At 35.9% G+C, this 16,267-nt stretch overlaps 1 protein-coding gene across 4 annotated transcripts in view; it reads left to right on the top strand.

Annotated features, from left to right (window-relative positions):
* The window catches only part of DYNC2LI1 (dynein cytoplasmic 2 light intermediate chain 1), a 37,490-nt gene that overhangs the window by 240 nt on the left and 20,983 nt on the right, over positions 1-16,267 (top strand). For all 4 annotated transcript variants that reach the window (XR_011504057.1, XM_044772334.2, XM_014833587.3 and 1 more), the window contains exons 2-8: positions 1,845-1,962; positions 3,963-3,997; positions 6,195-6,264; positions 8,597-8,685; positions 12,984-13,170; positions 14,129-14,197; positions 14,820-14,897. Coding sequence is in view for 3 of the 4 variants with exons in the window: in XM_044772334.2 (XP_044628269.1) it covers positions 1,845-1,962; positions 3,963-3,997; positions 6,195-6,264; positions 8,597-8,685; positions 12,984-13,170; positions 14,129-14,197; positions 14,820-14,897 (646 nt within the window). In the remaining variant the exon portion in view is untranslated. The remainder of the gene's footprint in view (positions 1-1,844; positions 1,963-3,962; positions 3,998-6,194; positions 6,265-8,596; positions 8,686-12,983; positions 13,171-14,128; positions 14,198-14,819; positions 14,898-16,267) is intronic.

The raw sequence follows: 16,267 nt of genomic DNA, 5'->3' as shown, positions 1-16,267 counted from the left end.
GGAAGGGAGAGGCCGCTAGGGGTGATTTTAGGGAGAGGAGCCCATGCGGGCCTACTGGTGGAAGAAAATTGTGCATCTTTCTGTTTGCAACCCCTGTCTGGACGGTCAGGGAGCCGTAGGAACTATCCTTAAGCTTGTAGATTCTGCCGCAAGCAGGTAGAAAACTTCCCCAGGGAGAAAAGTAAAAGATTTTTAAAGATCATTCAACTGCAGCCATTCACTTTTCAATAAAAGTTTGTTGCGGGCCAGGGAATGTTCTAGGAGCAGGGGTTCAGGCGGTGAACTAGACCACAAAGCCACCTCCTCAGGGATCTCCCCTCCTGGTAAACGGGTTCACGACAGTAAATCAGGGGAAACTTGCAAAATTCTGTGAAAAGCGTAAGGTCACGTTTAAAGGGGGGGGGGGGGGAGGTGAAGATCTGTAAAATACATTTTAGCTCTTCAATTCTATGATGTCAATTTTAATTACCTCTTCTCAAGATTAAAAACCTTCTATGAACAACTTATAAGGACGTTGGGGAGAGAGGGATCCTGCAGTCCGTCACAGAGCAGGATAAATCTGTTTTTCTCACCTTGTGGATCTCTGGTGTGGTCTCTGTTGAGTTTATGGACCTTAGTGGGAAAAACTGTCGGCTTCCTTCCCACGGCGGTATAATTGGTTACAGTTATAAAGTTATGGTTATAGTTATAAATTTCCATCAGTGGTACGACTGGTTGCAGCACCTCCTTCTCTCTGCTGGAAACTTGGAAAGCAGATAATCACATTTTGAAAGAATGGTGTGTAAATGAAGAGCAGACAGTCCTGGACTGAGTCCTTGGGGGTTCACCTGTGAAATAAGTGTATGAATTTTAGTACAAATATTTAGGGACACTTATATTGGTCTTTTATAGCCCCTTTCTTCATCCTTGGTTCTTGAATAATAATTATTATAAATACTCAATAATTTTAGGTAGTTATATATAGCCAAGTCCTAAACTAAATGAATTATCACATTTTAACCATCAATCGCGACAATCCTATAAGGTTGGTCTTCTTTTTTATTGGCATTTTAGAGATGAACAAACAGAAGTGAGCCTGGGGACTAGCACAGAAGCTGGCATACATTAGGTGCTCAATAAATATTTTTTGAACTAATAAAGGAATGAAGGATCCAGAAAAAGTTCAGTAATTTGCCCAAGTTGGCATATGTAGAAAGTAGCAGATTCAGGCTCACAACACATCAGATCTTGCCCGTATTTTTTAGTTCAATACTCCATTTTTCATTTAGACTTTAATTTAAAAAAGGCATAATCTTAGTTGTGTAAAGTTTTATATGTATGTAGAGAGATGAATGGAAATATGATTTTCAAATGTGATTTTGGGTGATTTTTTTTCCTTCTTTATATTTTATATATTGAAAAAGGGAATCTTGACCCAAAAATATAATTTAAAGAACAAAAACAAAAAAAGAAATATTTCAGGGAGCAAGAGTACATTGGTTTTACACCTTCTCCATTTTCCAAGATGTTGGTGGTTTTCAAGTTGTAAATTTCCAAAAGTCATTGTACATTCATGTGTGTCTGAGAAGCTAACACACACAGCTTTCAACCTTGCCTGGAAGCCCCAAAATAAGACAGCCTCAAATCCTGATGATAAAGGCTCTGCTTATCATTTTCAGCTTTCTTCTGTGAAGCAGTACAAAGAAAATGACTAATCCTCAGAAGTTTTACGAGTTTATTGTCCCCCAGAAAATGTTGATTTGTTTTATAAATTTGACTGAAATAAAATTTCTCTGAGCTTGAAATAAATATTTGAAAGGATTCTTTTTGTTTCCCTGAATTTTGTTTTTCTGCCTCTCATATAGTGAAACTCTCTGGGAAATTGCAAAAGCTGAAGTGGAAAAACGAAGTAGTAATGGAAGTGAAAGCGATGGAGTTGAAATTGGAGAAAAATCTGTTTTCTTCATTGGCAGTAAAAATGGGGTAATGCATTTTTCCTCCTCTTTTTTCTTTTTTTTCCCAAGTATTGTGATGATTTAACAACCAGTAGTAAAATTTATTTTAATACTTTGTTAAAAATTTGGATACTTCATCTCTTTAATCAGATGACCATTCTCCTGCCTTCTGGTTACACTGGAGCTGCTTGTGCCCTGTATGAGGGTGCCCTGCTCATGGGTGAATGGAGACTAATATCCAGCCTGAGTGCCTCTTGTGAAGTGATGTGCACTGATGTGGGCTGCAGCATCCCAGAGGAAGGGGCAGTTGTTTCTAATTAGACTGCCCAAGGAGTCATCTTTTCCCAGTTTGCACAAAGGCACCATAAATGCTAATCTGATGATCATTATTATTATTTATAAGTTGCTTGTACAACTGAAACAAGCGCATAGATAATAAAAACGTGAAGCATATAGGGGATGATACATTTAACCTTCACTTACCTCAACTAGAGTCATAGAAACCGAAGGAACATTGGAGACACCCCAGTCTTCTACAATAGGGATTCTTACCTTGGGGTTCATGGAAGTACTTCTTGGAGTCAGTGAACGCCCTAGAAATGTATGCAGAATTGTGTGATTGTGCATGGGTGCATTTTGGTGGGAAATTAGATTCTCCCAGGGTTCCAGCACCTCCCAAAAAGGTTAAGAGCCACTGTAAACAGTGGTTGTATAGTCTAGGTTTGAATATCTCCAGCAATAGAGGAGTTCACTTCCACAAGGCAGCCTATTTCAATTTTCTTTACTTGAAAATCCTAGTTATAAATCCCAGTTACTAGAAAGCCTCAGTCTGTTTCACTGTAACTTCTATCCCTTGGTGCTAATTCTGAACTGTAAAAGTATAGGAATAAATTTAATTCCTCTTCTACCTGTTAAATCTTCAAATGTTAGTCAGTTTATTCCTGCATCATCATTCCTAATAGCTACTTGTCATTCCATTATATGGATTGTCACAATTAATTTAGCCAATACCCTATTTTAGGACAATTAGGTTGTTTTTAGTTTTTTGCTTTGATATAACACCTGCTAATAAACATCCTTCAATAATATACATTTTGGGTCTATTCCAATTATTAATTTCTATTTCTCACTATAAAAAAAGTCTTTCAGTTTAATCGTATCCCAGATGTAATCTGGAGTAATTTATTTATGAGCACATTTTTTGGTAAAAATTACAGATTTTTTTAGTAAAAATAATACATCGTAAAATGTTCTGTGTTTTTGGCAGTTCGGGGTTTTCCAAACTATTTTCCTTGGAGCTTAACAGTTTCCTCCATTAGAGCCTTCCCTGCTGCTCCTCTTTTATCTGTTTTCTTGTAAGAGATCATTTTTTTAAAAAAATAAAGAATTTTACTATTAAAAAAACAAACAATGATTAAACCATTGAGCCAGTTCCTAGCTAAGACATGAGGTTAAGTTTCGTGATGAGTGGCAGAGATGGCCAGAAGCTATATTTCCTGACTCCTAAAAAGAAACTTAGAATGTACGTCCTCTAGGAATAAAAATATTCCCAAAAATAAACCCAAAAATATTCTGAGCCAGTATATGGATTGCTTACTTTGAACTTACTTGTAACATGTCCTTTATTTGTATGTTATCTTTTTTCTTTATTTCCACTTCAACAATTGGAATTAAAACATTTTAGAAGACACTAATCATCAGCTTAACCAGTCATTAGCATTGATGAATAGAGAGAAAATTTAAGACAGCTGCCAAGTTGACCACTAAAGTGAGGTATGATTTGCTAGTATTTGTCATCTGCAGGACTTTATAATTATAATAATAGCAGTGTATTTACGCTGTGATGGAAAGTTGACAGTTAACTTTTTCCACTTAATCAAATTTAGGAACAATTCTGAAAGTTTCTAGTTTCCAGGTAATTTATCATTAAAGTGATTAAAAAGCTATTTTGGGCCACAATTATGAAAAATAATAAAATTTTACATATGGATGACATTAACAGAATATTCTTTCTTTTTTAATTTCCAGGGAAAGACTACTATTATTCTAAGGTGTCTTGACAGGTAAGTGTTATGTTAACTTTTAGACTACATTTGTTGCTTATTCTAGTTGTACAGGGCAAGTTAGATAGTTATGGAAGGAGAACAATTTTGAGGCCCAAACAAAATAATTTAATTCTTAGTGAATCCATAGTAGGGCCTTGAAGATCTCCTTTAAAGATAAAACCAACAGCAAGCACCAAAAAAAAAAAAAAAATTATACAGGATTAATACTGGATTTGCCTATTTGGGGGAGAAATTAACATAACTATGATAGTACCTACCTTCTTTTTGGCTATGCTACTCTGATATTTAAATTATTTTCATTTTACCTAGTCCAGGATTATTTGAACATTAATTATAATCTTTAAATTGCTCATGGATACATTTTTGAAGCACAGTGTTGGTCCTCAAACTACATTTTACCATTTATTTTCTATACTTCCTAACTTTCTATCTGGCCATTAGATTAAGATTTAGCATTATGATTGGTAGATGTTGCAGAAAGTTGATAAGGAAACTCTTCAACCAATTTTGAAAGATATTTCTCTGTTCCCTTCATCCTAATGCCTATTTCTTATAGCTTCTCCAAAAACATCCAGAGATGGAATTGTGTCTCAGGGTCACAGTAAAGAAACATTCATTTGAAAAAATATTATTAAAGAATAGCAGTTCTGGAATCCTGGCTTTGTGTAATTCCTTTCACCAACAGAATTGTTTCTTAGAAGAACCATCCACAGTGACACCTGCATTGTCTTTCCCTCCCTAGAAATCATGGCTCTCTTTAGGCCATATGTGTTTCCTACTACAAACAAGTCATCTACCATAACATCAGCTTAGGATAAAGTACTACATTGAACTCAAAATTATTAATTTCAGTTCCTTGATGGTCTACTTAGAAAAAAGAAAATACTGCAAATTGTAGGTTAAATATAAGAGCTTATAAATTTTGTCTTAAAAGCATTTTGTTTCATAAAAGAAAATTTCTATCTTACAGAAAATATAACCAAATATTATTTTATATATGTATCAAAAAAGATAAATATAGGGCCAGCCCTGGTGGCCTAGTGGTTATGTTCAGCACACTCCATTTCGGTGGCCCAGGTTCACTTTCTGGACATGGACCTATGCCACTCATCTCTCAGTGGCCATGCTGTTGCAGCAGCTCACATGCAAAAATAGGAAGATTGGCAACAGATGTTAGCTTAGGGTGAATCTTCCTCAGCAAAAAAATGAAACAAAAAATAAATTATATAGGGAGGATATACAGAATAGTTAATAAATATAAAGCACAAATTAAAAAATTGTTTCATACCATTATTATTCAGCTACAACATGGATGAACCTTGAGGACATTATGCTAAATGAAATAAGCCAATCACAAAAAGACAAATACTATATGTGATTCCACTTACATGAGGTATTTAGAGCAGTCAGATTCATAGAAACAGAAAGTAGAATGGTGTTTGTGAGGGCTAGGGGGAGAGGAAAATAGGGAGTTGTTTAATGGGTATGGAGTTTTAGTTTTGCAAGATAAAAAAGTTCTGCAGTTTGGTTGCTCAACAATGTGAACATACTTAACACTACTGAGCCGTACACTTAGAAATGGTTATGACAGTAAATTTATGTGGTTTTTACTAGAATAAAAAAACTTTTTAAATAGATAGATGATAGATATATACCCTAAAACTACTTACCAAGCAATATAAGCTGTGGTGTAAATAATTCATCAAATCATTTGTTCATTTTTAGGACTTGATGTGATTTGTTTGCAGCTCCCACTAGCTAAATGGTACCCATGTTTCAGCCATGATTTAAGATAGAGAACTGTATTAAAGTCTTCCAGTAATGTCTCCATTCAGTTGATAGTCATCGGATTCCCAGCTCCCCACATTAAGGTCCTTCATAACCTGATGTCAGTGCTTCCCACTTGGCCTGTATGCGGAGAGCTTGTGTCCTAACATGGCCATCAACATTGCCATCCCCATGCCTTCTCCCCTAGCCCAACAGTACCTCTAGGGGTGACCACAGCACCCACTATGATGGTTTTTTGAAGGCTTATTTACTTTTTATATAAAATTTTTATCATTTTTACCTCAATGCTACTATATAAGGTAACTTCTCTACTAATAAAGTTTTTAAGAGGAAGCAAAACTGAATCGGGTAAGATGATAGCATACGAAAATCCATGATGGTAACACTGTTTGTCTTTATTGTACAGGGATGAACCACCAAAACCAACCTTAGCTTTGGAATATACCTATGGAAGAAAAGCAAAAGGGCATAACATAGTGAGTGTCTTTTTATGTGGAATTGCTGTGCCCGAAGATGGAGAAGTAATGATGCTGACTTTGTTTTCCATTTTCCATCTTACCTACAATCAGTAAACATATCCAGTTGTACACTTCATAGCTATTCGCTTATAAACTTCACATGCAACTCAGCAGATATGCACCCAACCAAAACTGTAAAAATATTTTAGCCTTCTCATTTATTATGTCTTAAAATGCTGGAATAAGATTTCTTTGTAACTTTATTGTGCAGTTTTTTGGCATGTTTATATTAATTATGTTAATGTGATGTACCCTCTTCTTTCAAATGAGAATGATACTGTGAGTTCCTTCTGTCTCCAAAAAAACCTGCTATGAGTTCGACCTGTGGAACATTTATGAAAACATACTGCTCAAAATCCAAATCATTAGTGTTTTTACATATACATCTTGAAGTTGGCAATACTATTTGAGAGTGAAGGCCCTACTAGGTCAAAATCCTATTTTCACTGGTTTTACTATCTTTTCAAAAGAAAGTTAGGAATTACTCAGGATAGAGAGAGTTTATGGTGTATGTTAGGGGGGTAAAAAATCCTAAATAGAATTCTCTTCTGGAGTTTTAAAATGAAAAGAGGTCATTTCTTTTTTTTTTTTTTTTAAAGATTTTATTTTTTCCTTTTTCTCCCCAAAGCCCCCCGGTACATAGTTGTATATTCTTCGTTGTGGGTTCTTCTAGTTGTGGCATGTGGGATGCTGCCTCAGCGTGGTTTGATGAGCAGTGCCATGTCCGCGCCCAGGATTCGAACCAACGAAACACTGGGCCGCCTGCAGCGTAGCGCGCGAACTTAACCACTCGGCCACGGGGCCAGCCCCCAAGAGGTCATTTCTTAAATAAAGTTAGGTATATAGAAGAACAATCTAGAATAAAAGATCCCATTTCTCCTGTAACACAGACAAATTTTTATAGATTGATCTAGTCCTAATGTTCAATCATTAGATAATGTGTAAAGAGTTAAAATTGCCTGTTGCTGCTTCCTGGATTCACTAATAAAAGTTGGTTATTAAAACTGTGAGATTAAAAAGAGAAGAAAACGTAATATATTGAGATGTGGGAGAGCTTAATTTTTTTGACTCACATGAATTTTGATGTGAGTGATAAACCTAGAAATGGAATTATCCTTTTCATTGGAAACTTTGAGACAACGCGCATAAACTTAACTTTTGAGAATAGCTCCAAAAAACTTCCCTTCATCAAATTGTGAATCAAGGGACATTTTCCAATGAAAAATTATTTTCCCCACAAACATTAATGATTCAGATATCAATAGCAAAACAGTTTTAGTGATTATGAGATGATAACTTGTCAAAAATACAAAATATATATATTTGTAAAACTTGCTTTAATGACCATCTGTCTCTTCCAACTTCATGGTAACAGATATATGAAAACTCATGTGATTCTTTTTCACCTGTTTTTTCCTCTAAACTTTGTGCTATCAAGTTGGACTTTTCGATATTCATTCTGGAAGATTCATGTCTTTCTCAGATTGCATGTTCCCTGAGAGTTCTACATGGACGCGCTTTGTCAGCTCCTCACACGATCTCGGTGTTAGGTAGGCTTCTCAGCATCAGGGAGGAAGCAGAGCTGCCATTTGCTGGCAGTCTAAGAAAGCGGTGAGGGAACAGATGGCCTTGATTCCAAGCTGCTTGGCTGCCTCGCTCTTTCGTGCCCCTCATATTTAAGAGTCCTGTAACCACTTGTATAGACAGTGCTCACCTGTCAGATTCCCCAGGGGCGTCAGGCACGGGCAGTCTGTTTATTCTTTCGCTCACGTAATCCTGATCTGCAGCTGGGACTGCCATCTCTTCTTCCCATTTTCTCATGCCTTACCTGTATGTCTCATTTATTTTGTGAGCTTCTGCCTCTCTAAATCAGGACGTTTTCCTATTCAGCTGTTTTATTTCTATCTAGAATGATAGCTGTTTTAAAAAAGATGACACCAAATGTGTCTAACTGGTTAATTTTATTTCAAACTTGAGTCTCTGCGCTATGTGATATTTACAGAATTGAGGCACTGTTTTTATCTTGTATTAAGGTGTTACTAGAATTAGGGCATTTATGTACACATATATATTCCTAATGTTTCATCTTTGTTCTTTGGAGTAGATGTTTTGGTGCATTTTGAGGGATGAGATAGAGAAAGGGGAAAGTTTTGACTGCCAAGAAAGGCTTAATTGAGGACTATAATATTTTGTATCCATAATTATTACTGGCTGGTGCTAATGAAGTAGAAGAAGTATTTAAAATTCAAAATATCAAAAAATTTTAATGTGAAATAAACCTGTTTTTCAGCCAAAAGATATTGCTCACTTTTGGGAACTAGGTGGCGGAACCTCTTTATTGGACTTAATCAGCGTACCAATCACAAGTGACACCTTACGGTAAGTGAGCCAGCTCTGGGAACAGGTTAGTAAATACCCAGTAGTGTCCACAGGGTGAATATGAGAAGGCTTATGTGAATCAGAATTTGAAGGGACAGTTTTCTGTTGCTGAAGGCTTACACTCACTTTCTGTGTGTTTAAACTGTAATGCTTTCAAAGAGGTTTTGAAAGAACCCAGGTTCTGGCCTGTGCTGAAGTGAGATAGCTGGCATTCCAACTAATAGCGTATTTTGCAAGCCTGCAAACAAACAAAAATATGTCAAATAACACTTGGGCATTGAATTCACTTGGCAAAAACAAATTTGAAAAGCTTAAATCTTTCCAATATCCATCCAAGTGTGAGCTAATTCAGCCCTGAGTTTTTGCTTCTGCTGGATATTATGTCTACCATTGAATTTAATGCTAATTAATACTGTTGAAGCTTCATCCGTGGGAAGACTATGAGTTAGAGGAAGGAGAAATTCTCTTTATTTGCTGACCTTAAAGAAGTAGAAACTTGAGGAAAACCTCAAACTCTTTGGTGGTGTTTTCCTGACAATGACTCCCACATGTTGGCCAAATCAGATTTGGAAAATTGTGACATTTCTCACAATTTTCCTGGGAACCCGTCTTAGCCAAGGAAAACAAAAAATTTTAAATCTGAAATGTCTTACTCTTGTCAGAGTTTAACACGAACCATTGCTGTGCCTGGATCAAATAACAAAGGGCTTGACAATTACTTGTTATATTTTGGCCATTAGGAGCTTTAGAGTATGGAATTGTTAACAGGACAATTGTTTTTCCATAAGTAGCTGGATACAGATGATGTTGGCTTTATTTGTCCAGTGATATTTTTTTCTTTTAAAGAAATGTAATTTACTGTCTTTTACTTATTACAAAAGTAATGTATGCTCATTTGGAAAACTTGGAAAAATACTGAAAGGGACAAAGAAAGTAAGAGCACCCGTAATCACATAAAAAATAACCACTGTTAACTTGCAGAGGTATTTCTTTCAGTGTTTTCAGTGTTTGTAAATGTACATTTAGATCTTGCTTTTTTCGCTTATAAGCACCCTTTCCCCCTGACATTATTTTTTATAAACATGGAATTTTACAGCTACGTAGTTTTTCATTTGTTCTCCTTTAATGGACAAATAGTCAAAGCTGCCTGGGAATTAGGGTGGGTCATGGTGGTCTGGTTGAGAAGAGATGGTGAGAGAGGGGAAGAGCTGAAGGAACCAGAGCTGCCAGGTAGTGTGGCCCGAGGCTGAAAGGAGTGAAAAACGCTGGGTTACCTGGGTGTGCGCCGGCTCCACTTCCGGCCCTGATTGTCACATCACGTTGTTATATCCCCTCACTAGTCCACTTCTCCAGGCCCAAGAGGGTTTGGGCCTGATGGCCTTGTGGAAGTTTTGGTTTCTGCAGGAAGCCAAATCTTTCCACAGCTTCTTTAACACCCCACTTTGTGAGTTCTTGGTCTTCTTTCCCTGGAACCCCAAACAGCTGGAGCCTGCTTTAGGAGAGAGGAGAGGCCGGGGTTATGATGAACAGAGGGAAGGGGAGCCATAGGCCGGGCTCCAAAGTAGGTTGCTGAGTCGTTAAGGAATTCATGGAAAACATTTCACTCCTAATATAGAGTGTTTTGCGACTGGAATTAATTTCACACATAATTTCCTTGTGTTGGACAAAGCCCAGCAACTTGAGAAAATAATATTGCCAGATGCTTTAGATACTGTTTATCTTTAAAGTGACTGTTCATAGAATAATTATAGATGGACTGAACATTTCCACAGACTTTAGATAATTTGTAATAGAGCATTTCCTGTGGTTCAGTTCTCTGTTTTAAGAGGTTGTTGGCTTTTAAAAAAATTTTTTTAGCTGTCATTTGCTATGAAGGTAAAAGTAACACAAGTATTTCCAATGCAATGGAAACACCAATGTTAATCTTGGAAAAAAGTTGAATAATCCATTTCTCTTTTGCTTAAAACAAAGTTATTTTTCATTTGGAAAAAATGATAAATTTATTTTATATACATTTTACCACAACTGAAAAAAAGTTAAACCATAGTCATCTTTTTTTTAAACATTAACCATCCTAAACTCCTGAAAATAGAATTAGTTTCCTTACTATTAAAAGTATATATATTATATTATTACTACAGTTAAGCAAAACTGTTTCTGAGCTTATTAAAATGACATAGATATGATTGACTAGACAATTTAATGGCACAATAATTATATAGAAAATCTTGATAATGTCTAAAAGACTACTTTCTGAATTTAGACTTATAGTATAGAATTTAGGTACTGTTTTGCTTGAATTATACAAAAATAGCTGGGTTTGGTCAAATTCGGCAAAATAACTGACTGTATTATAAAATAACTAACATATGTTATAATTCCTTGCTATTTAGTAGCAGAATGTTTTCCCCTGTTGATCAAGGATATCTTGGCTCGTGATTATGGCTCCATATACTTATGACCATTTTCTGAAATACTCCTAGATTTGTTTGTTTGTTTTTTATTATGATAAAATCATAACATAAAATTTACTATTTTAGCCATTTTTAAGTGTACATTTTAGTGGCATTAAGTATATTCACATTGTTGTGCAACCATCACCACCATCCATCTCCAGAACTTTTTCATCTTCCCAAACTGAAACTCTGTACCCATTAAACACTAACTCCTATTTCCCCCTCCCCCAACCCCTTGCAACCACCATTCTACTTTCTGTCTCTATGAATTTGGCTACTCTAGCTACCTCATACAAATGAAATCATACAATACTTTTCCTTTTGAGTCTGGCTTATTTCACTTAGCATAATGTCTTCAAGTTTCACCCATGTTGTAGCATATGTCACAATTTCCTCCCTTTATAAGGCTGAATGACATTTCATTTTATGTATATGCCACATTTTGTTTATCCATTCTTTTTTTTTTTTTTTTTGAGGAAGATTAGCCCTCAGCTAACTACTGCCAGTCCTCCTCTTTTTGCTGAGGAAGCCTGGCCCTGAGCTAACATCCGTGCCCATCTTTGTCTACTTTATATGTGGGACGCCTACCACAGCATGGCATGCCAAGTGGTGCCATGTCCGCACCTGGGATCCGAACCAGCAAACCCTGGGCCACTGAGAAGCGGAACGTGCGAACTTAACCGCTGCGCCACCAGGCCGGCCCCTATCCATTCTTCCATTGATGGACATTTGGGTCATTTCCCCCTTCTGGCTATAGTGAATAGTGCTGCTGTGAGGATTGCTGTACAAATATCTGTTTGATTCCTTGATTTCAATGAAGTGGAATTGCTGGATCATATAGTAATTCTGTGTTTAAGTTTTTGAGGAACCATCATACTGTTTTCCACAGCGGCTGCTGCACCATCTTACATTCCCACCAGCAATGCACAAGGGTTCCCATTTCTCTATATCCTTACCAACACTTGTTATTTTCTGGTGTTTTGTTTTGTTTTTATTTTTGTTTTATCATAGCTATCCTAATGGGTATGAAGTGGTATCTCACTGTGGTTTTGATTTGCATTTCCATAATGATTAATGATGTTGGACATCTTTTTGTAGGTTTATTGGCCATCTGTATATCTTCTTTAGAGAAATGTCTATTTGAGTCCTTTGCCCATTTTAAACTTGAGTTGTTTGTTGTTGCTGAGTTTAGATTTATATTTGATTTCCATAAACACGAGTACACATGCATGTGGTGATGGCAGTGGTGTGTGGTGGTCAGGAGTGTGCTTTCAGAGAGGCAGCATAGTAGAGCTGAAAGACATGTGGTTTTGGATCTAAATACCAGCTCTACAATTTACTAGTTATGTAAATCTGTGCCTCAGACTTCTAATCCATGAAATGGATATCATAACCTCTTCTAGGAAGGGTTGTTGTGAAGATTAAATAAGCTAGGTAGTCCCCTGGCAAGGTCCATCGGTAAATCTATTTCTTTCTGCTTCACCTGATTGTTGCGTTGTTGCTGCTGCTATTATTAGTATTTTTGTTTCCCTTCTTTGGAGCACACAGTAAAATTGGATCTAAATGTGGCATCGTTGGACCCAATTTCTTGTATATTATTTGAATTGGATTATTGTTAGTTCAAACAAAAACTTCAATGCCACTGCTGGTTGTAACACTTAAATATCACTAGAGAAAAGCACTAGAATAAATAAGGCTGTAACTTTTTTTTAATCTTAGAAAATTGCTGGGGTTTTTTCCTTAAGCTGTAGTGTTATTCTTGATAATAAATTTCAGTATAGTAGCGTTTCAAAATGGTAATTATTTTGAGGGTTTTTTTGAGAAATGTTTTTATTTCTTTAGGACATTTTCTATTGTTCTTGTTTTGGATCTTTCAAAACCTAATGACCTTTGGCCCACCATGGAAAATCTGTTGCAAGCCACAAAAAGCCATGTAAATAAAGTGATAATGAAACTGGGAAAGAAAAATTCTAAAGCATCTTCTGAAATGAGACAGAAGATATGGAGTAATATGCAGAAGGACCATCCAGTAAGTTGCTATTGGAATTATTCCTGGAATCCTTAGCCCCATACGTAGTTAAAGATAACATCACAGACAATTTAGATTTTTATGCATGACTTGAAATTCATTTGATGTAGGTGAACCTGTTCACTGGAAAATTATAGCAATTTAATAAAACCTCAGTAAGAACAAAACAAGGAAAGAGATTTCTTATGTCTTCTTGTTAGACATTTACTGTGATTGTTATGGCATATTATACCAATCAAAAGAAATAGAGTTTTAAAGTAGTAGTTTGATACTGATTTTATGATCTCTGTAAAATGAAGATAAAAAACCAGACTGTACAAAAGTCATCTGGCGAAGACTAGATGAAGCTACAAATTTAAACAAGCAGTAGAGTTTTAATAGCCTTAACCGTCACTCTATATTTTACATTCATTTATTCTCTGTCACATACTCAATATCTTTTGATCACCTGACAACTAATTAAATTACTACAAAGTTACAATGTTGGTAACACAAGTTCTTGAAATACAATCATGAATATCATCTTCTAGAAATCTAAGAGCAGTATCTTATATTGCCCAGAGTTTATATGGATGTTTTACACAGGTAATATCAGAACAAAACTGATAGTTTATGGTTCCCATCTATGCAGTATGAATGCTATTACAACAAACAGCTCAGACAAAGTAGTAAAAAAACAAACAGAAAGATGACATATTATATGAGAAAATGAAAGGGCAGAACATGAAAAACAATAAAATCATAGTAATTTATGGAATTGCCATTTTTAGTTTCATACTTGACAAATACAGTTTAGTAAGTGAAAGTTAAATATTGGAACAACCTCCATGTCAAGCAAACAAAGTCAACATCTATGAAGAGACTAAAATGGTATATTTTTGGAAGTAAATAGAAATTGCTGAATACATAGTAATATACAATTAACTATAATAAATCAATGAAATATGTTTGTTAACAGGATCGTGAAATAATTGACCCGTTTCCAATACCTCTGGTCATAATTGGAAGCAAATATGATATTTTTCAGGTAAGCTCTTGCACTTCTAGTTATGTTTGTTGTACATGCTTGCCTAGGCTTTATGAGAGGGGAACAAAGGTAATAATGAAATGAGAAAAATTACTCTGGGAGGGAGAGGCCAAGGACTCACACATCTTAAAGATTTTAGAAAAGAGGATATAGTTGGGAAAGAGAAATTAGGTAAAGAACAATAAATACAGTGAAACAGGGATATGGCAGTGGAATGGGGATAAGATAGAAGATTGGAAACTGAATCGTTAACCCATCACTGAGGGATAGGACTGACTTCCCAGCTTTTAAATTGAAGAAAGTAGAAACTTGGTTTCTTCTTACCTTTGCTTGTCAGAGAATCCTCAGGGTATTCCATACTATAAAGTGTGTACTTATATCTAAATTCTATTGAGCTAAGTGTTTAAACAGAGGAAGATCTGACAGCCATACTTCTAGAAGGCTACACCTATAGTTTAACTCTCTATAGAAACAAATATCAAGGTATTGGAATCCTACTCCTCATGGTATGTTCCCCAAGAAAAGAAATAATCTATTTCTACATTTAATAATTTAAACCTTCCTACTATAGATATTTAGTTCTTTCAACTTGTTTTTTCTTTTTAATAATGTATTTCTTCAGGATTTTGACTCTGAGAAGAGAAAGGTGATTTGCAAGACACTTCGATTTGTTGCACATTATTATGGAGCATCATTAATGGTTTGTACATTTCTTATCCTTTGAGCTTGAATGGACAACACCAAATATGGAAAGATTAGCAACTTGATACACAGTTATGAATAATAATGCTTTTATTAATGTATGTCATCCCCTCCTTTCCTTTCCCATTGCCCAAAACTCCTCTTGTTACAGAGTGTTTGATAATGTATTTATGGAACGCACTCTGCTAGATGGCCTACCATTTCTTTGCAGCAAAAGCTCTAACTTGCTTATATCCATAAACCCCAGTCAATCTTAAAGAGATAAATTGGTTATTTATTTTTAGTTTCCCCTTAAGAATTAGAATCTGTATTATCTTAAAAGAAAAGAGAAAAAAAAATTTAACAGTGTGGCTTTTTTTAAACTTAAAAAAAATGTTGTTTGTTGTAGAGGTTGAAAACGTGAACTCAGGAATGGTTCAAATATCAGGGCAACCATTTACTAGATATGTGATCTCAGACAAGTCACTTAATCTCACTTAAGCCTCAGTCTCCTCCAGGATAAAATGGACAAAAATAGTACCTTCTTCATAGGATTGTTGTGAGGATTAAAAGAGGTAGTTCAGGGCCAGCCCCATGGCCTAGTGGTTAAGTTCGGCACACTCTGCTTTGGCAGCCCAGGTTCAGTTCCCAGTCACGGACCTACACCACTCATCAGCAGCCGTGCTGTGGCAGCATCCCACATACAAAATAGAGGAAGATTGGCATAGATGTTAGCTTAGGATGAATCTTCCTCAGGAAAAAAAAAAGAAGAGGGAGTCCATGTGAAATGCTTAGCAGAAGGCCTGAAACAAAATATTTCTCACTAAATCTTGGTTACTATAACTACTGTTATCATTATCTTCCACAACAGGACCAAATTTTGCTGGATGTCGTTTAATGCAAAAAAATATAAAAGCATTTTTATTAAAAAAAATACTTTCTGAGGCCGGCCTTGTGGGATAGTGGTTGGGTTTGCACACTCCGCTTTGGCAGCCCAGGGTTCACAGATTCAGATCCCAGGCATGGACCTGCACACCACTCATCAAGCCATGCTGTGGCAACATCCCACCTACAAAGTAGAGGAAGATTGGCACAGATGTTAGCTCAGCAACAATCTTCCTCAAACAAAAAAGAGGAAGATTGACAACAGATGTTCACTCAGGGCCAATCTTCTGCACCAAAAAAAAAAGAGAAGAAAAAAAACTTTCTTCTTCCCATTTGAATGATCTATTTTTTCCCCTAAATCAAAGTGCTCGGAGGAATCCAGAGATGAGATGGGTCTAGGCCCCTGCCTTCATGGCTAGTACATTATGACTTAAAAGTAATAAATAAGATCTATAGTTTAAATGTTTATACTTTTCAGAATACTCCAAATAAATTTCATTATGT

The sequence above is a fragment of the Equus asinus genome, chromosome 6 (genome assembly GCF_041296235.1).
Source record: "Equus asinus isolate D_3611 breed Donkey chromosome 6, EquAss-T2T_v2, whole genome shotgun sequence".
Classification (NCBI taxonomy): Eukaryota; Metazoa; Chordata; class Mammalia; order Perissodactyla; family Equidae; genus Equus; species Equus asinus.
Note: the sequence above shows the minus strand (reverse complement) of the source record. Positions and strands in the feature narration are given on the sequence as shown.